Here is a 22,159-nt window from a genome sequence, read left to right as displayed (position 1 = left end):
CTGAGCACTAGAAGTCTAATCCAAGCACCCAACTTGGCAAAGCTCCATTCTGTTGGCTTTTCCTCTGTCTTTTTTCCAGTTTCCCCATGTTTTATCCATGAGGCAGTAAATGCCATTTTAAGCTGGTAAATTTATGGTAACATTACTACATAGATATTGTAATTTATGATTCTTGACTTATTTTTGATATTAATAAATGATCTGTATCTCTGGGAAAAATAATGAGCTAATCTCATCAGTTTACAGTGGATTTTAAGCTATCCTTCTGGGAAAGTAGTGGTTCATAGGGCATTCAGCAGTGCTGTTGAAAGGCCCAAGAATTCAGAAGCCCAGAAATACTATCATGCTCCAATGGGAGCTTAAGCAGGCCCCTGCATACCTCAAACTCCAGGCTTTACTCTCTGTTGAAAGCAAGTAAAGAATCCCTCTTCTCATTATATCAGAGCCTGCTCCTAATATAAAACTAGGTAAAAAGGGCATGAGATAGCCCTCAAGGATGGGAAATGAGTAATGAAGTAAACCACTTATTTGGTTTCTGTAAATAGCCTGCACCATAAGCCTTAATAGCCCACACTGTAAGCCTTAGTAGCCTGCACCATAAGCTGTAGCAGCCTGCCTCAGACCACCAAGGGCATATATAGGAGACTGATACCACACTCTGCTACCCCCACCCAAGGACCTGCGCAAATGCTGACCTCCAAGGTCATAGGAGACTGATACCACACTCTGCTACTCCCACCCAAGGACCTGCGCAAATTCCGACCACCAAGGTCATAAGAGACTGATTGGTCCACGAGGGGCTTGACCAAATTAAACTAATTGGCTTAGAAACTATGGAGTGGCACAAACTGACTGGCTCGCACCCCGCGGGCTCCTGATGTTAAAAAAAATGATTGGTTTAATGCACAGGCTTTGTTAGAAACCCTATAAAAACTGTCCCGTTCCTGCATTCGGGGCTCTGCAGTCCTCTACCCCTGTGCGGTGTAGGACTGTGGGCCCCAGCGCGCTTGGAATAAAATCCTCTTGCAGTTTGCATCAAGACCGCTTCTCGTGAGTGATTTGGGGTGTCGCCATATCCGGGCAGAGCGTGGGGTCCTCGTTTTGGGGGTCTTACACTGTAAAGATCCAAGTGATCTGCCTGTCCTAATCTATACTTTGCCCTTTAGCAGCAAATAATCAGTCAAACTAATTGCAATTTTTCTAACCAAAGGATTCACTTGTATGAACTATTATACAGAAAATGTTATTCAAAACTTAAAACGGAACCTTTCAGCTTTTGCTTGCGTTTTCACTTGAAAAACTAAAAACTACCAGCAGTTCCCCATCTCCTTGTTTTTTTTTTTTTTTTTTTTTTTTTTTGATTTTTCGAGGTAGGGTCTCACTCTAGCCCAGGCTGACCTGGAATTCACTAGGGTGGCCTTGAACTCATGGTGATCCTCTTACCTCTGCCTCCCCAGTGCTAGGATTAAAGGCGTGCGCCACCACGCCCGGCGATTCCCCATCTCCTTGTTGTTCAGTGTTGAGACACAGAAGGTGTGCTCCAGCTGCAGAGCACACATTTATTTAGAAAACCAGTAAAAAAATTGAAATTTTAAAAAATGCTCCCTTTCTAAAAGCCACCGTCTATCTTGCGGAATACTATTTAGTTTAGTTTCTTTCTCTCCCTCCTTATTCACTTATTTATTTTAATTAGATAACTCTGAAGCAGCAGGGGTCCTCTCACCCGCCTGCAGCCGCAAGGTCTGAGAGGCCGGCGCGCAGAGCCAGGCCGCCCGCAGCGGCGCATGCGCGGGCCGTGCGCGCCCGCCAGCGGCCGTTGCGTTTTTGACCCTTGTCGCTTGCCCCACCCGCGGCTCCCCTCCTCTCCCGGGAAGGTGGCAGCCCGGGGCCCTGCGGGCAGCGGTGCCGAGATGAACCCCAGCGCCCACAGCTGCCCCATGGCCTCGCTGTACGTGGGGGACCTGCACCCCGACGTGACCGAGGCGATGCTGTACGAGAAGTTCAGCCAGGCCGGGCCCATCCTCTCCATCCGGGTCTACCGGGACCTGGTGACCCGCCGCTCCCTGGGCTACGCGTCGGTGAACTTCGAGCAGCCCGCCGACGCCGAGCGCGCTCTGGACACCATGAACTTTGACGTGATAAAAGGCAAGCCTGTCCGCATCATGTGGTCTCATCGAGACCCATCGCTTCGCAGAAGTGGCGTGGGCAACATCTTCATTAAGAACTTGGACCGAGCCATCGATAATAAAGCACTGTACGACACGTTCTCTGCCTTTGGAAACATCCTCTCCTGTAAGGTGGTTTGTGATGAAAATGGCTCCAAAGGCCATGGGTTTGTACACTTTGAGACGCAGGAAGCAGCGGAAAGAGCTATTGATAAAATGAATGGCATGCTTCTAAATGATCTCAAAGTCTTTGTTGGACGATTTATGTCTCGCAAAGAACGAGAAACAGAAGTTGGAGCCAGGACAAAAGAGTTTACCAATGTTTACATCAAGAATTTTGGAGAGGACATGGATGATGAACACCTGAAGGATCTCTTTGGCAAGTTTGGACCTGTCTTGAGTGTGAAGGTCATGATGGAAGACAACGGAAAATCCAAAGGATTTGGCTTTGTAAGCTTTGAACGGCACGAGGATGCACAAAGAGCCGTGGACGAGATGAATGGAAAAGAGCTCCATGGAAAACAGATATATGTGGGTAGGGCTCAGAAAAAAGTGGAACGGCACACTGAACTTAAGCACAAATGTGAACAGGTGACACAAGATAGGAGCTCCAGAGACCGGGGTACTAACCTTTATGTGAAAAATCTCGATGATGGCATTGATGATGAGCGTCTGCAGAAAGAGTTTTCGCCTTTTGGTACCATCACTAGTGCAAAGGTGATGACGGAAGGTGGTTGCAGCAAAGGGTTTGGTTTTGTGTGTTTCTCCACCCCGGAAGAAGCCACTAAAGCAGTTATAGAAATGAATGGAAGAATTGTGGCCACCAAGCCACTGTATGTAGCTTTAGCTCAGAGCAAAGAGGAGCGCCAGGCTCACCTCACTAACCAGTATATGCAGAGAATGGCAAGAGTTCGAACTGTGCCCAACCCATTAACCAACCCTTACCAGCCAGCACCTCCTTCGGGTTACTCCATGTCAGCTGTTCCACAGTCTCAGCACTGCGCTCCACAGTGCCCTCCTAGCCAGATGGCTCAATTAAGACCAAGTCCTCGCTGGACTGCTCAGGGTACCAGACCTCATCCATTCCAAAGTATGCCTGGTGCTATCCACCTAGGCTCTCCTAGACCACCATTCAGCACTGTGAGACCAAGTTCTTCACAGGTTCAACCAGTCATGTCCACACAGTGTGTTGCTGACAGGTCAGCACAAACAATGGGTCCATGTCCTGCAGCCACTTCTGCTGTGTGCACTGTTCCACAGTACAAATTTTCTGAGGAAGTGAGCAGTCCCCAACAGCATCTTACCGCAGAGGCACAAGTGACCATGCCCGCCCAAGGCCAGGACCCTTTGACTACTACGTTGGCGCCTGCTTCTCCTCAAGAGCAGAAGCAAATGCTGGGTGAACAGCTCTTCCCTCTTATTCCAGCTGTACATCCCACTCTTACTGGTAAAATCACGGGCATGTTGACGGACACTGATAACTCAGAGCCACTCTGTGTGCTTGAAACTCCGGTGTCTCTAGCTAGCAAGGCTGACGAAGCTGTAACTGCACTACAAGAGAAGGAGGCTGCCCAGAAAGCCAAGACCAGTGCCCCTGGTGTCGCCACTGTTTAAAGTTGATCAGAGACCACTAAAAGAAGCCCGTGCTTCATGGAAGAAAATATATAAATGCTGGAAACCTTAAATATTATGAAAAATGGTAAAATATGAAATAAATAAAAAGGAAAGGAAACTTTGAATGTTATATACTGAGAAAATGCCAGTTACAGCAACCAACACTAACCTAGAATACTTATTATTTTTTAAAAAAAACCTCACAAAATGGTAAAATATAAAAACAAATTAATGTTTTATAGACTTCCCCAAAGAACTTTTACCAAACAACAAAAAATTGAAGCATTCCTTTGAATTTGTAATTATTTACTATGGAATAGTTCAGGATGCCAGTTCTATTTTAGGTTAACAGAACTGATATTGAATTTGTAATTATTTACTATGGAATAGTTCAGGATGCCAGTTCTATTTTAAGTTAACAGAACTGATAACTGAACAAGGAAATATAATTTGTATTTTATTATAATAAAAATATCCACAGTAAGAAAAAAAATACTAGAAATTATATAGGCAGGGATAATGTGGCTAATCATTTTCTTTGCATTTCCATATATATATGTATATATATGTTAGAGTAAAACTAGATGGTTTATCTTATGCCAAATAATATGCATTTGGGGTGATATAACATCTCCTTCCACAGTTATGGCTTAAGAACCAAATTAGCTAGATACTCTCTTCTTACAGCATGCTTTCTCCCAAGGGATTCAAATCCCTTGATCCCATGACCTTTGAACTCTTCTGATATGCATCCTATTATTAAATAAGGTGGAAAATTCTAACCAGGGAAATGGAGACAGCAGAAGACTGAGAACATTTCAGAAAGATATACGCTAGTTCTTACTGCCTCTTACACTGCTGAGAGGAGTGGGGCACAGAAAAGCCTGTTTCCTCCGTTTATCTAGTTGATTGAGTTGGACTGGGTGCTTAGATGGCAGAAACGTGAAGGTGGGTATTTAAATGAGGTTACAAAACACAAGAAAAAGCATTTGCAAGTAGCAGATCATGGATAATAACCAGTTGATTGAGCTGGATTGGATGCTTAGATGGCAGAAACATGAGAGTGGGTAGTTAAATGAGGTTACAAAGCACAAGAAAAAGAGCAATTGCAAGTAGCAGATCATGGATATAGAGATGATTGAAACGGGCACCAGATAAAGACCTAATATGCTCCATTCAATAAACTGACTAAGCATTGTTCATTTAAATGTGTAGGTCAATACTGGTGTTAGGGATCAGTGATGTACCATAGAGACATGATTCCTATTGGAAGAACCACTGGCTGATAGACGAGCATATGCAAAGATCCAAAGAATTAAAGGTAGTGAGGGTCCAGGCCAGAGGCACTGAGAGAAGTGGGAGCATTATGAGAGTGTAGGCTGAGAAGAGTGGAAGAGAGAGAGAGGGGAGGGAGGGAGGCGGGGGGGGGGGCAGGGAGGGAGGGGCTAGAGGAGAGAACTTGGATGACAAGGGAAGCAAAGATCAATGTGAACAGTTCTGACTTTCTGCATTTCTGCTTATTGTTCTATTGCTAGACTCCTTATATTTTGACCCTGCCAAGTGATTCTATGCCCTTTGCCTGGGACCTTTTAAGAGCTTGTTCTCTGACCCTCTTTCATTAATAAAGCCTATTAAGGTCATAGAGCATAGCAATAAAGGCATTGGATTTTGTATCAAGCAGTAACTTTGGACAAGTTAGTCAGCCTTTTAAAGAGCATCTCATAGAACTGTTGATATGTTGCAGTGAAACAATATTTAATTTATTTCCTGAGACACATTATGTGCTCAATAAATTGTAGTAATTTTTATTTTAAGGAGCTTTAATCATTAATGCTGAAAAATTTATATGCAATAATAATAACTATTAATATTATTTATATTTTATTTATTACTAATTGATGATTAATAATAAATATTAAAGGCATATATTCTTTGGAATGGCATTTTTTAACTGAGGGTTAATGCCTAAGCATACAGAAGTAACTCTAATGTTGGCAATGTCAAATGTCAGTGGAGGAAAATGTTTCTATCTTTTGCTATGAGCTGCACCAGATAACATGCTTAATGATTTGACATTATAATCAATATAAGTCCCATGACAAATCTGTGAACAAGGGTTTCCTTCCTGTTGATGAGAGAACTGAGGTTTGGTAGATTGACTGATGAAGTTATATGGCTGTCACTGCCATTAGGAATTTTCCTACACTCTTCCCAAATAGTGTTTGTAGGTGTGGTGGTTAATCTTCATTATCAACTTAACTGAATTTGATTCCAAGTAAAACAGATACCTCTGGGTATATCTGTGAGGTAGTTTCAAAGTACTTAACTGAGGCCCATCCTGAATGTTGGTGGCAGCATTGCATAGGCTAGGGTCCCAGGCTGAACAAAAGGAGAAAGAAAGTTGGGCACCAACATTCAGCCCTCTGCTTCCTGACTGTGGATGCAACATGACCTGATGTTCTTGCTATCACTCCCTTCTATCCTGATGGACTATACCCTGTCGCTGTGAGTCAAAAACTCTTCTTATTTTTCTTTTAAAATATTTATTAGAGAGAAAGACAGGGAGAGGGAGAGAGAGAGAATGGGTATGTCAGGGCCTCTAGCCACTGCAAATGAACTCTACATGCATGTGCCACCATGTGCATCTGGCTAACGTGGTTTCTGGGGAGTCAAATCTGGGTCCTTAGGCTTCACAGGCAAGCACATTAACTGCTAAGCTATCTCTTCAGCCCAAGAAGCCCTTCTTTAAGTATCTTTTGTCAGATATTTTGTAGCAACATTGAGTAAAGTAGTAGGTAAGGTTAGATATAGACATGAACTATGCTTTTGCAATGTGTTATGCTACATATTCATGGATGGGGGACAACTTAACAGAGCTTGTGAATCTAAATGGAAGCCTCCATTTTGTTTTGGAGAAAACTCCAAATAGCCCTAAGCTCTTCTGGAAATGCTTGGCTACTTAAGGTAGTCTGTGTCTACCAGTTTATTTCCTCTGCAGGTTCTAGACTTGCTTTCTTACCCCACTGGTCTAACTGCCTCAAACCTGTCCTGTGGGCTTAAAAAAATGTTTGTCTTGCCATTATATATGAACTTAAACAGACTTGAAATTAGTAAACAGATTTGGAAAAATGTTTCTCATGACTTCTAAACATAAATCCAAATTAAAAGAGAGAGAGAGCCTGTCTGGGCAAGGGGAAAGGGCTGTAACAAGTTGAGCAAAGCCACTTGTGTTGATCTTGGGCAGAGAGGAGCAAAGGTAACCAAAGGGGATGGAGGACTGACACATGCCCAGGTATGATGGGCTTTTTGGCATGGGTGCTGGTAGTGAAATTTCTGGCATATTTTAGTGCCCAGATAAATTACTGGCACAAAATCATGATTCCACATCAACTTCTAAACCTGAAAGCAATGAATGACTTCAGAGGTGAATATAAAAATGATTTCCCTAATGTACTTTTGGGACAGCCAGTGAATTTAGGGGAGCAGGAAGACAGCTGAGACTTGAAAGGAGACATGACAGAGACAAGACAGTTGCAAAGATGTTGATTCAGCTAATGAGTATTTGGAAGCAGTATGGTATGAATGATGTAATGCTTGCCAGCTGTGGGGCTGTACCTTGGACTACCTGTAAAATGGGCATAATGCAGACATTTTTTTTTTCATTTATAACATTATTTTGGTTAAAAAAGCCTAATAACAAGGAATTTATAACCAGCCACACAACATGATTAGGTGGCTATAAAGAAATATCACTGTTGGGAAACAAATTGGGTAGAGGGAGAGAAACAAGAGAGAATTAACAAGGGGTAAATCTAACTTAAATACATTATAAACATATATTAAAATGTCATAATAAAACCATTATAAATTGCTGCTAATAAATATTCATCTTGGGCCAGGGCTGTAGCTCAGTTGGTAGAGTGTTTACTTTCAACCCTCCAGCACTGCATAAACCAGGTGTGGTGGTATATGCCTTTAATCCAGTAACTCAGGAGGCAGAAGGACCAGAAGTTTAAAGTCATTCTCAGCTGCATAGCAACTTCAAGGCCAAGCTGGGCTAGGTTAGGAACTTATTTTTGTAAAAAGAAGTCTAGTTACATGGAAAAAGCTAATAACTAATATTTAAAAGCAAGATACAAAGTTATGTGGTTGCAATTTTATGAAGTGGAAAGAAAATCTACCCAAAAGTTAATAATAGATTAACATGTTAAAAGTTAATAATGGTGGGCTGGAGAGATGGCTTAGCGGTTAAGCTCTTGCCTGTGAAGCCTAAGGACCCCGGTTCGAGGCTCGGTTCCCCAGGTCCCACGTTAGCCAGATGCACAAGGGGGCGCACGTGTCTGGAGTTCTTTTGCAGAGGCTGGAGGCTCTGGAGCGCCCATTCTCTCTCTCTCCCTCTATCTGTCTTTCTCTCTGTGTCTGTCGCTCTCAAATAAATAAATTTTTTAAAAAAGTTAATAATGGTTACCTTTGTGTGAAACAATTATGAGATTTCAGATTTTCTCATACATTTCTTATATTCCATATGCCATATAGTCATGTTTTTGTAATTAGAAATATAAATAATTTTTTTTTAAAAAAAATGGTGAGCAATGTATCTGCCTCATGTTTGCTGATCTGCTTGATGTGGGCAGCCTCCTAATCCCCCAACACATGCTGCTGGTGGTAGGGGAGGCTGCCTTCTTGAAGGTGGTTCTGGCAGCTATGTACCCCTTCCTGTATTTCCTCAATTCCAAGATGTCTTGTTTGGCAGCCTGGGAGGGCAGATGTGGCTGCACTTGAGCATCACTGGAACATGCACCTGTCACCCTGGGCCATCCACCCAGAAGCATGGACACAGGGACTACAGTGCTGGGTGCTGTAGTCCACAGCCATTGAGATAGCCACACCCAGGGCTGGGCTCTTGCAGAGCAGGTGCATGCTGAATCCCAGGATCATTTTCATGCTCTGACATTAGGACGGGGAGGTCCTGGAGTAGGTGGTGGCAGAGAAGCTCTGGTGAGATTCATGTACTATTGTGATTACAACACTGCATGATAAAGGCTGGAGGTGATCACAGAGCATGAGTGTCTTAGGGCCCTCTGTTCTCCACTTTTCAAAGTCCTGCTCTTTATCAATAGTTTCAAAACATCCCCTCTACTGCTTCACATGTCTGGGTGAAAGGCATATTCATATATGGCATGTGTAATAGAATATGGCCCAATTCTTATGGAACTATAATTCACTTTGAGGTAAAGATACACATAGTCAAAGGCACTATAATAATCTTGAACTGACATAATTTTCATCTGCAGTGAAAACACAAGATAAGGGCCCAGCACAGGTCTGGTAATGTCACCTTTCAGTAGACAGGACATGTGGAGCCAGCCTTTGGATGATATCTTATTGCATTAGTGAAGGGAAGCTGCAGGATGGTTAAAGCTGTGGTCATTGAAGTCGGGTACAACTGACAGACCCCGAAGGGGGCCTGGTCCAAGCTCCAGGCAGCAGGTGTACTCTCAAGTCTCACATGTACTGGATACCTCCTTCCTGTGTGGCTCTGAATGGTTTTGGCAGCTTACTAAGTATGTTTGCAATTCATACAAGTCAGAGCCTTGTTATTCTAAAGTACTTGACATGAAGACATTCAATGGAATTGAAATCTTATTGCATTATAAATATTTGCATATTTAGTGATTTAGTATACTCTGCTCTGGGTAGGAAGCACTCTCCCAAAGATCTTGCATTTGTGCTTGGTCCCCAGCTGGTAATGCTATTTTGGAAGGCTCCAGAAATTCCGGAAGAAAGACCTAGCTGGAGGAAGTAGGTCATTAGGAGGCTGTCCTTGGGGATGATATCTTATTCCAGGCCCTTCTCTGGTGCCCAACCTGCTGCCTGGACACCAGAAGGTGCAAAACCTCTGTCACACATCCCTTCTGCCATTATGTCATGCCCAAGTACATGGATCTGAGCATCTCCAAGCCCTCTGAAACTATGAGCCATATAAATTCCTCCTCCTTTAAGTGTGTTTCAGTGATTTTGGACTAACAAGAACTGCTACTGATTTACAGTAGGAGAGAGAAACTTTCTAGGTAGTTAGGAAGAGCCTTGAGAATCAGTCATCTTGTTGTGTGTCCTTGGATGAAGTTCAGCTGCTCCTTGGCAGAAATACTGTCTTTTGCCTTTGCTTTAAGAATATAGAAGCTAAAATGAATGTTAAGGTTAAAACAGTGAAGTTGAGAACACTAGAGAAGAATAATAAGAGGGCTTGGAGCTGTATATAAGATACAGTAAATAACCAAGCTGGCCAGATGAAAGGAAGAATGAAAAAAACTAGACTAGGATCTAGGATAAAAAATAAGAAATCTGGTCCTGGCAGAACCTGGATGGGTCCCATAAAAGCCCCCTTTGGAAGGGATGATGTGTGTGATGAGTTTTCATCCTTGATTCTGTTTGCCTCTCCCTTGCAAAGCTTGCAGATGTGCACTGAAACCAGCCCAGCCTCCAAGAGAGAAAGGATCATGACCAGTTCCCTGACAGGAAAGGAGACATATGGGAACCTTGTGGACATTAACAAGGGGACCAGAGATATATGTCTGGATACTTCAGTACAGTCAGTTTAAAATCAACTTAGATCCTTTATCAGAAAGCCCTAAAAGCCCTTAACAGCAGTCATCCTGTGGTAACCTGTTCAAGTTCCCTCATTGCTGCGGGAAGCATTGTGCTTTCCCCCTTTTATACAATGAAGTTTACTTCCTCACTGTGATGAGCTTTTACTCTAAACTTGTTTTCTCTCTGTAATAAAGTCCCTTCTTTTAAACTCAAAAAAAGTATTGGTAACTTTAATATATGAATATATTTCATATGGGTCTTATTCCCATCTGGTTATTCCTCCACCTCTATTCCACTAACCACATCCCCAGCAGGGGTACAGGTAGTCACTCTGGGGTCATAAAGGTACCTGCCAGTCCCTGTGTGGAGGACAATGCTTCACGGAACACCTTCCTACCCTGTGTCTGTCACATTCTTTGTGTTCCCTCTTCTGCAATGTTCTTTGATCCTTGGAAGGCATGTTAGAAGCACACTTTAGTGTTGAGCACTTGGAAACCTCTTGTTTTCTGCTTTGATTAGTTTTTGAGTCTTCTCAGTTTCTATTAACATCTCCCTAGAGGAGATTCTCACATTAGTAGTAAGAACAGCACCCATCCTTAGTCTGCCACTTCCTGGTGGGTGTGATAGAGATGACTTGTCTCCTGCTAGGCACTTGGCTTTATTTGTTTGTTATTCTGAAGGGTCTTTGGTCTCCCTGGTATTTGCTACCATCTAATACAGATATCTTAATAACAACTACCTTTTTAGGGAATTTGATTGAAGTACCTACTGATCTTATAAGAGTTCCATAGCTGTTACTATTAAAATTTGTAATGTAATTTACTTATTTATCATTTGTAATATACTTGGGTTAGGACATTAAGTGATAACAAGAACCCAGCTTTGACACAAATATAGTTGAAGAACCAATGAATGCACAAATTCTGTCTTGCGCTTTTAAGTATAATAAAAGCTACAATGGATCATGAGATTCTATAAAAATTCTCAAATTCCAGATTGGTAAAGAAACATCACTGTTTTGGGCTGGAGCGATGGCTTAGCAGTTAAGGCACTTGCCTACTAAGCCTAAGGACTCATGTTCTACTCTCCAGATCCCACCTTAGCAAGAGGCATAAAGGTGAGGCAAGCACCAGGTTGCACATACCCCGTAGGTGGCACAAGCATCTGGAGTTCAATTGCATTGGCTGAAGCCCTGGCATGAAAATTCTCTATCTCTCCTCTCTCTGAAAAAATTAAAAAATGAAAAAGAAAAAAAGAAAAAGGAACATCACTGTTTTAAAAATAACACTGGGCAGATAGCACTCTTATGTGGATAATGTTTTGGTGGATGAGTTGCCTTCCTGTGCCAGGGGTCAAAGGGAGGAGAAAAAGTTCACACACCCACAACTCTGCACCTTCTGGTCATCTGCTGACATCCATACTTGTGCACTGTCATTTGTGTCTATTTCTGAAGCTGATTTAGGGTGGGGATAATTCAGTGCATGGATTTAGAATGACAAAAGTCTGTTCCATGTCTGTAATATTAGGTTCCTGAGCAACAAACAGCAAGCTGTTCTGTCGGATACATTTAACAGTGTACTGAATTCCTTTGCATTATTGCTTGAGAGCAATTTACAAATTCTATTCAAATTAGGTAAGAGGCTGACCTACAGACAAGCTCTTTCTATGCACCGCAGGACAGTAAGGGCAAGCCAACTTTCTATCAGGAATCAGAAGGTTGCTAGAGTGCAATTTGCAATGGAAACTCCTGCTGAAAGCACCTGGATAGCTTGGCACTCAAAATAAGTTGCAAGAGACTTTCGTCCCCATCCCTTCCCAGGGTACCTGGCATGTAGCCCTAAGGGAAATCCTATCACTCTCTTTTTCCAGTGTTCAGGGGACTCTGCATCTGTTGTTGACACATCTGGAGTCCCAGCTTTCCCATCATCTCTCACACTGTGGGAACAGTCATGATATTTTAAAACTGAAGGAAAGATAGCCCTAGTAGGTAAAAGGAAAATATGTCTGACATGATTAAACACAAAACTCAGCCAGTATCACCAGCCATTTTAAGATACCCTTGGGTTGTACCAGCTGTAGATGAGAAATTGCTTGCCTTTCTCCATGCTTTGCTAGATGCCATGTGCAAGTCGAGGGTTAAGGTAAAGAATTGTTATCTTTTATCTCATTACATGTGTGTGTTGCAACTCTTGGTTTCTCGAGAAATATCTGAAGCTAAAATAACATTCATTTCTAGCATCCCTTGCTACTTCAAGTCTACTTTGGAGAACTCCATTCCTTAAGTTGACTTTTTCTTTGAGATGCTCTCTGGTTGAAAATAAGGTGCTGGGTGTGACTGCATTTCGTCCTGATTCAACACCTCCTTCTTAGCTGGATGACATAGGCCATGAAAGGTGTCATCTCCCTTTCTTTCAGGCAAGGAGGTAACCCACTACCCCCCTCAAAGGATTCTGAGCCATGAGAGTTGTGAGGTCTGTGGCCTCCCATCAGTGCCTGACACACATGTGCTCTGCAAGCACAGCAGTTGTTGCCTCACTGTTACTACTAAGACCCAAGCAGACAAAACACACAAGCTGAGCTATAAAGCAATTGGATAATTTGTTTAAGGCAATAGGCATTTATTTCTACTGTTTGGGATGTGATAATTAGACAAACAAATGTTTCTTCTTTTCTGAACTCAGTAGAGTTTGCATAACAGTGAGTATAATGAAAATGCTTAAGAGGAAAACAGAACTCCAGAAGGTTCATAATATCATTTCACTTTGAAGGCATTCCTTTTCCACCAAACAGATATTTGAATAGATGAGTTATGGCAACTATCAGACTGTTCTCAAGACAGACTAAAAGGAAGTTTGGGTGTCTGGCTCCCTGAGCCATTTAAAATAATGCATCCAATCAAAGTTGTAGGCTGATATTTGGTTCTCTGTCTGCCTCTGTTCAGAAAAGCAATAATTATGTTGAATGAAAAGAGGCTATTTATTCCTCAAAGTTTAACACTGGCATCAGACCCCAGTTTCAAATTAGCACACTTCCTATGTGATTGACAGGGCTGAGCACCATCCACACCTCTGGGGTCTGGGGATTAATGGGGCTGATGTGGGAACTACTACTGCCTACTGTGAGAACTACTCCTACTGCCTGTAGGAGTTTTAGGGACTCTTACACATTGAAAAGAAATGGCTGATTTTGAACAGTGATCTCACTAACTCTCAACTATGGAAGGTGACCCAAATAATGATTTAGGCAAAAGCAGGGTGCCAGCACAAAGGAGCACCAGAGAAACCTAAAGACCAAGCACATCACATCTCTTAGAGCCCTGAGAAAAAGTTGCTTTGGGGAATAGGATTGTACTGAAGGAGAATTGGGAGAGCAGGCAGGACCCAGACATCTTGCATAGCTGAGAAAGTATGAGTAGTGTTCTCAAAATGATTTGGACAAATTCCTGTGAGTTGAGAGTATCTGGACATCATATATTGTAGCTTCTCTCTCTCTTCCTTCTTCCTTCCCCAGGACAGCACCAACAAGCTCAATGATGCTAGGACAATGTAATCACACACTTCTGGAAAGAGCAGGGCAAGCTGACGCTGACCAAGAGTTTTCAGGCATATAGCTAGGTTCAAATATGGGATCTACTACTAGATGAATGGTGAGGGAATAGTAACTTAAGCTTACTGAATTTCAGAATGCTAATATGCATAGTGATTGTGACTGACTAAAAATGGGCATTCTTTGCATCTCCATCCATCTAAAGGTGAGTTCTAGTTCCCAATGCCTTGCACTTGCCCTGTGTCTTGACCACTAGTGTGGTGGAAGTAACTGTGTGACATCTGAACACAGATTCAAGGGGCTCTGAAGCTTCCACTGACCCTCATTAACCCCAGAGGTGCCCAGGAAGAATAATGGCATGAAAGATCTCTTTCATGGAGAGGGCCAGCCTACTCTCCACAGGCCCTACCATCCTAATCCACATTGCTAAGAAGCAAGATGAGAAATCCAGGTAGAGACAGCAGAATCTCTACTCCATTGGTCCTCAGCACTGTGAGAAATGACCATTTTTCAGGTAACTTCTGGAGTGATTTCTGGGGTAACTAACTCTTTCCATTTGCCCAGAAAACCCCTCATCCCTGTTTGGGTTTCTGTCCTTATTTGTAGCACAACCATAAACAACTGACAGATAGATGAGAATATGCAATTCAGCATTTGAGGATTAAGTGAAATGATGTGGGGTGCTAGAGGCAAATAACAGAATACACTCAATCAAGGGTAGATTTTCTTATCCTCCATTTATAAAACAACTCAAGATTTCCTAGGAAATAAAAGTGTAACATGGTATCTCTCTATTGAGCTTCTCACTCAGTGCTGCTGAGTGACTTCCATGCTTTGCTGGAAGAACGTTGTGTTTCAAGCTCAGCAAAGAAGTAGTGGGCCTCTGGGAAATTATGAACCAAACAAGAAAGGAAACATTGGACTTAACTAAACTCAAACCGGCTGTGAGTTCTCAAAACAGTATCACTGTTGAATATGGAAAACAGTTAATATTATGTCATTCTGGGTGTGTCTACAACAGGATCTTTTTTTTGACAGTAATTTTCCCTAGGGCCATGTCCAGCACAAACAAGCAGGTTAAATTTATATAATGCACCCACAAACATGCAAAGTTCTGGGGGCTGCTGATTATGAGAGTCAAAACATTCTAAAATTATTTTAGTGTTATTAGGAAGAAAAGTGGAAGGTGGAAACAGCTCTTTCATTAAAATCTGAAATTCATTCAATGATGTTGTAATCTTCCCCTCAGGTCATAACTATTTGACCTAAGAATATATTTTAAAGATAAAGTGGTAACATGTCTCTTTTTCTAACTAAAATTGCCTGTTATTCACACAATAAAAGTAAATTCCCCACCCTGGTGGCAAAAAGAACCTCATGCTGCCAGAAAATAACTCTCCTGTCAATCACTAAAAATATTCTGACTCTGCAAAAAGCACATGTGAAATCATTCAGCAAGCCAAACAGCAAAAATGTCAGCCTTGGAGAATTTAATCAAGGAGGTATTTCCTCCTGCAGACTTCCGACAGCCAGCATGTGGAAGACGGACCCAGTCACATCTGTGTTCCATGTGTTTTCCTTGCACACAGTGATATAGCCAGACAGATCCGCAAAGCATTTCTGTTGCTGTGCAAACAAATAAATTCTCAGTTTTTATACAGGATAGGAGTAGGTTTCATCAGCTGATCATTAACCATCATTGCTCCTAGGAAAAAACAAGCAAATATATAATGAATACAGGTCATAACTTCTTAAAGAATTGGCAACAAGCAGGATTCTAAGTTGTTTCACAGCCTATAAAAGAGATATTCCCTTCATTCATAGAAAACATTTGTGTATCTGAGAATTTGCATGCATGGATAGGTATCTATATATGGGTATACACTTTCCACATTCATCTGACATGATGACATGTTATTTTACCAGGCTGAGGATTGAGTTCTGCTTTGAGATATCTTATTATTTATTGCAAAATTGAACACATTTTCATGTTGGGAATCAGAAAACTGCTACAAGTATCACTGCACGAAGTGACACAGGGTTACACAGACATCATGATTGTTCACATATGATTACCATCAGTGTGAAGAGTTGAGTTTTAGACTCTCCAGAGTAGATTGTCTAGCCATTCTAAGCATTTATAGAATTTTACTGTTTATTTTCTATATTTGAATAGCTCACAATTGGTTGAACATTATATATATATGTATATATATATACATAGATATGTGTGTGCAAATGTATGTATGTATGTGTGTATATATGTGTGTGTGTGTGTGTGTGTGTATATATATATATATATACATATACATATACATATACATATATATGTGTGTGTGTGTGTATCCACAAATCAGCAATCTAGTTTCTTAGCTTTGTAATCATTAGTTTGTGGATGTATGTGTGTGTGCACATGCCATGGTGCATGTGTAAAGGTCAGAGGACGACCACTGGGTGTTTCTGTTCTTCTTCCATCGTCATTGAGACAGAGTATCTCTCTCTCTCTCAGTGTCTTGCTGCTGCTTCTGATGCTGTTGCTGCTTCTGAGCTCCCAGAGTCTCCTGATTCCATCTCCCTATTGTTTTAAGTACTCTGGGATTACAGACACACCACATGCACCTCTTTGTATCTGGCTTTACATGGTTGCTGAGTAGGATTGAACTTGGATTGGCAGGCTTGCAAACAAGCACCTTTAATGTCTGAGCCATCTCCCCACTCACCAAAACCTATTTATCTGAATATAATGTCTAAAAACTAAATTAATATGTGGTATGCATGCATGTTTGTATGCATGTGCAAGTGTATATGTATGTGTGTGTGTGTACATGTGGAAGGTAGAGGTCAATATGGGTATATTCCTCCATCACACTCCACCTATTTGTGACAAGGTCTCTCACTGAACCTAGAAAAGATGGCCAGAAAGCTCTCTTCCTCTCTTCTGCTAGGATTACATGTGTGCACAATGTGCCCAGCTTTAATGCAGGTTCTGGGGATCCAACTAAGATCCTCATGCTTCCACAGCAAACACTTTACTGACTCAACCATCTCCCTAGCCCCTAAAGATAATATTTTAATTTTTAATAAAAGGAAACACTAAGTAAAATAAGCAAAGGTATGATATTGGAAAGAATTCTAAAAGGAAAGTAGCATACATTTGAAAAATACATAAGTATTCACAAATGTCATCATTATGATAAAATTCCAAGAATAGATATTCCATTCCTATAGCTACTAACCTCTCCACTGAATGGGAAGTTTAGGCTTCTAACCAGTGTCCCTATATCTGTATGCCATTTTTCATATAGAAGCAGGAGTTGGTTAAAAAATAAAACAGGGCTGGAGAGATGGATTAGTGGTTAAGATGCCTGCCTGTGAAGCCTAAGGACCCAGGTTCAATTCCCCCAGGACCCACATAAGCCAGATGTACATGGTCACACATGCATCTGGAGTTCATTTGCAGTGGCTAGAGGCCCCAGTATGCACATTCTCTTTCTCTTTCATAAGAAATAAATAAATAAAATATCTTTAAAAAACATGGTTGGTCCAATTCGTTCCTCTGATTAATAATTCATAATAGCATTTTATTGCTCTTACAAATAAATTCTAAACTCCTTGGCCTACACAACACTAGACAGCCTTGGCCTTGCCTGCCTTCAACATGACTGCAAGCCACTCTGCTCCAGTCACCCAGGCCTCATTGTGCTTAAGAAAATATTTGACACTTGATTGATCATGGGAATTCCTCACACTAGTATCCAGGTTCCCTCTTCAAAGTAAATTTCTCAGATAGGTTCCCTCCCTCATAAGTTTATAAGGCAGATAGCATCTGCTTTGAGTGAAACTATCCTGCTACTGGCCATAGCCAATGATTCAGAGTGATGAATGGCACATGGTACCAATATACCAATATACATAGGGTTGTAAGTAGGAGGCCATATATTCTGAAGCTTCTAAGGTAGTTCTTGGCTACCATCCCAGCATAATTATAAATACTATCCTTCCCAAAAATATCCTAGTAAAGACGACAAATTGTATGTGCTAAACCTTAGGCACTTAGGGAAAGTAGTTGTTTCTAAAATTTTATCTGGCATGAATTCTGACCAAAAGGGGTATCATGTTGAGTGGTGCTGAGAAGATAAAATCTAACCTCTGGTGATGTATACTTGCTAGATAAACTGGGAAACAGGCAATGGGTCACATAGGTGAGTCTATTCAGGAGCCTTGCTACATAATACCAAGGTGGAAGTCATTCTGACAGTGAAGCTGAAGGACCCCAGTCACTCCTGTAGGCTACTTTCTCCTGTGAGTCCTAGAGCTTACGTATTCCTCACCATTTACAAGGTTAGTTGACAAAAATAGTTCTGTCAGGTGGCAGAAGTGTCAAGCGGGTGGTGCATGCCACTATGCTTTGCCAAGACTTACATGTCATTGCTGAGAGGTTGCACTACAATGGTAACTAATCACCTTAGTTTCCTAATTTGTGGTGGAAATTCTCAATGAGGTCACCAAGGTAAAGATTTGCTATACATGAGCTCAGAGCTGAGGACCATGACATTACACTTCTGAAGACTGGTCTGTAGCCAAATATCTTCCTATTTATTTATTCATTCATTACTTGTGTGGGTGGTGTGGTGTGTGTAGTAAATGCATGTGTATGTTCCCTCATGGCACCCCATGTGCTCACTTGTGGTGGGGGACATCCACCTGTGGTGGCCTGAGCTGAACGTCAGGCATCCCAACCCCTTCCTGCTGGTTCTTTTTTGAACTGGAGTCTCTTACAGGTACTGGAACTTACTGTGTCTTTTTGTTGCTGTTGTTGTTTTATTCAGGCCCAAGCCTGGAGAAATTCTCTGATCTCTGTTCCCCTTTGCTGGACTGGGGTTACAGAAACTGGTGGTCTGAGCTCAGCTCAAGTGTCTCTTATATACACCCATATATCCTAGCCTTTGAAGATATTTGAACTTTGGAAAGCAAAGAGTGGTTTTACAAATGGTTTTAATTTAAAGCCAAGTGGCTCAATAATGCCTTAGAAATTGCCATCAATTTCCACGTTTTTTAATTGTCAGTCTAGTTTTCAAAGGACTATTGGATTATAAATTATAGCAATTTCTATACCTTTCCCCACCTCTACTTTTTGTTAAAAAAGAGACATTAATCCTCCTTAATGCATGCATTGATTGTTTATACCTCAGAGAGGAATGTTATAAAGATTTCAGCAGTGCTCAAAGATAAGCTTATTATCTGAAAGGATTTAATTAATGGATCACTAATTATGACTCCACCCAACACTTCCTGAATATAAAAAATAAAGGTGATGTGGCTTGATTGGTGCTGAAAAAGCAGTCTAAAGTTTTAATTCATGCCACATTCTTTTACATAATTGACAAAATATCTTACAGGTCTCCCAATTCTAGTCTGGAGTTTATTACCTATAGTTATCTTCCTATAAAATGTTATTAAGGCTCTTTTTTTCTTTCTGTTAGCCACTGGCCACTGTCCAGAAAGAGATTCCCAGAGCTGGGGTGGCAGGAAACATTAGTTCTTTTAGAGAAATTGAAACAGCATTTTTAAAAAGGATTCCCTGTACATGGGGATTCTCTGACCATATCTTGATTCATAGAAGGTAAGAAAACGTGAAAGGCAGCCAACAAGCTAAAAAGTTGCTGGCTCTACAATTCAAGGGGATTCACTTTTATATACCAGGAAAAGTTGTGGTGACAAGATCCCAAGTACTGAAGAATTATGCAACTTCCATACAAAAAGAAAACTGTAATATATATATAATTATTGTAAAGACATCACATTGTTGGAGTTTGTGATTATTGTTTTTATTCAGTCAATTGAAGTTTCATTAGATGTTATGGGAAATGGGACTAACCACCTTGAAAAGTCTCCCCAATATTGAAAATCAATAAAAAAATGTTGATTTTTGTAAGGTTTACTAAAGTGCCATCAGAAAGAGCAGTACTAACTCTTTTTGTTCTGTCCCCCATTTTTCCCCTTAAATTAAAACTCACAGCAAACAAAGCCTTTGGCTGGGCTCTGAGGAGCACTATTCATTCTCCCCTCTGACCTGATTTGTCAGAATGTCTTTCAAACGATTAGTTTTCAATTTGCACCACTGCCAGAAAGAAAGTCCTCCAAATTAATGGCTGCATTGATTGTTTATGCCTCTGAGAGGCACATTAAAACAATTTCAGCAATGCTAAAAGAAATGCTGATCTTCTGAAGGGATTTAATTTAATGGATTGAAAAAAATAAGCACTTTGGAAGCTTGCCAACAGTATGTTTAAAATTCTGCTTGCAAGTTTGGCTGCCTAGAGGCTCTGAGTGGTTAGCACTTCGTTACTTCTTAGTGCATAAAGCCTTGACTCTAGATTTGGGAATCCATAGACTCATTGGTGGGGTTACCCTTGCAACTGTGTTTCTGACTCCCATTAGGGCCAGTTGTTTACAGCTCTGGTTATCTTTAAAAGTGTTGTCTCTTACCACTTCCCCAAGTGCTCTTTCTGGCTGGTCTCCTCTCTGTTCCTGCCTTGATAACAACACTAAAAAGTTAAGAGAAAGATTTTCATAGTTGCTGAGCTGAAAGAGTGAAAAAAAAAAAAAAGAGTCTGTTTGGCACCCAATGGACGGGAATTTGTGTAATTTTTGGTGATCCAGTTTTTCTTTATTCTCTGCCCAGTGAAGTTTTAATGCAATGTCTCAGATGGAAAAAGATAACAATGGATTAGATCATTACTCATTCCATAAATACTACATTTACTCTGGAAGAGTTCTGCCTGAATTTGAAGCAGAAGAAAGACCATATTAGAAGACTGCATTATTGAAAACTCCCATTTTGAAACTGGCCAGAGTATAATGACTTGGTAAGTTACTCACCATAGCAGCATGCACGATAGTTACACCTCACTGAGGACCGGTGATGACCATTGTTCAGAAGTGTGAAGTAGAGGAATCTCTGTGGGGTTGTCGTTCATGATTACTGTTTTATACCACAGCAATTGAGATTTCACTAGGTATTAAAAATGATTTCCACTACTTCAAGTCATAGTGCCCACTCACTTTTCGCAATTCCCATCCTTCCTTAAATTGTGTGTGTGTGTGTGTGTGTGTGTGTGTGTGTGTGTGAGAGAGAGAGAGAGAGAGAGAGAGAGAGAGAGAGAGAGAGAGAGAGAGGGAACCTGGTAGTCATATTCCCTTTTTGATTGGCCAAATGTGTCTTTATAAATGCTTTGACCTAGGTTAGCCCACAAAAGAGGTGTTGGTTTCAAATGACACCTCATATAATTCAGTGAAAGAAAATGGTCAAAATAAGAATCAAAATGACCATGGGGAATTAAAATTTTGAGAATCTGGGGACTGTGCATTAGTTACTTTTCTTATCACTGTGATCAAAACCTGACAACAAAGCAACATACAGAAGGAATTTTTTTCCCCTCTCGGAGTTGGAAGAAATACAGTCCATCATATCAGGGACACCATGGCACCAGGAACAGTGAGGTGACTACATTGTGTCCTCAGTCAGGAAGCAGAGAGAGCTGAATGCTGGTACACAGCTCACTGTTTTGTGTTTTATTTAATTGGCACCTTAGCCCATGGGATGGCGCTGCCCACATTCAGAGTGAGTCTTCTCTTTTCAGTAGAACTTCTCTGGAAATACAGATATACTCATGCCTCCTAAGTGATTCTAAATCAAGTCAAGTTGACAATGAAGATTAACCATCACTGAGCCCGGTGCCCACGTTGGTATTGCTGGGCTAGTCTTCCTATTGGTAGGCTAGCACATTTAAGATTGCGCCACACAGCTGCAAAGTAAGGAAATAAGCACTATTCAGAGTGACAGATTCCTGCAATTGTTTCCTACGAAACCTACAGCTGTAGTGCTGATCATATATACCATGTAAACCATAGTGGGGCTCCTTCAACTTTTTCCCTGCCTCAAACTGTAGCAATAGTTAATTACAGGTGATGATGTGATTTCTAGAAGCACACTGCCTTGATAATATAATATTAACACTCACGGGTCTTGATAACTTCCTTTCTAATACAACAAACATTCTGATACTTGCCAACAGAGCTTAGTGCTAAATACCTCAATTGGGTTGATATGTTGTCATAGTCCACTAGACTTTACCTAAAGTTATTACCACTCTTGACTTAACCTCTTAGCTTTGGAGACTTTTCTCCCCTATCTCCTGTGTATCTTCTTTGTGTTTTCTTGAGTATGTCCTTTTAAAATG

The 22,159-nt window shown here is 41.2% G+C and overlaps 1 protein-coding gene across 1 annotated transcript; it reads left to right on the top strand.

The window, feature by feature from the left end:
• Positions 1-1,910: 1,910 nt before the first annotated feature.
• Positions 1,911-3,779, top strand: LOC101600371 (polyadenylate-binding protein 1-like). The gene has a single exon (XM_045132993.1). It carries the CDS (start codon positions 1,911-1,913, stop codon positions 3,777-3,779), a length of 1,869 nt encoding a protein of 622 aa, XP_044988928.1.
• The last annotated feature ends 18,380 nt before the right edge of the window (positions 3,780-22,159 follow it).

Source organism: Jaculus jaculus, chromosome 13 (genome assembly GCF_020740685.1).
Source record: "Jaculus jaculus isolate mJacJac1 chromosome 13, mJacJac1.mat.Y.cur, whole genome shotgun sequence".
Taxonomy (NCBI): Eukaryota; Metazoa; Chordata; class Mammalia; order Rodentia; family Dipodidae; genus Jaculus; species Jaculus jaculus.
The sequence above is the reverse complement of the archived record's forward strand: the minus strand, read 5'-3'. Positions and strand labels throughout refer to the sequence as shown.

Excerpts from the sequence above, each read along its gene's own strand:
- LOC101600371 (XM_045132993.1), top strand. The coding sequence starts at position 1,911 with ATGAACCCCAGCGCCCACAGCTGCCCCATGGCCTCGCTGTACGTGGGG.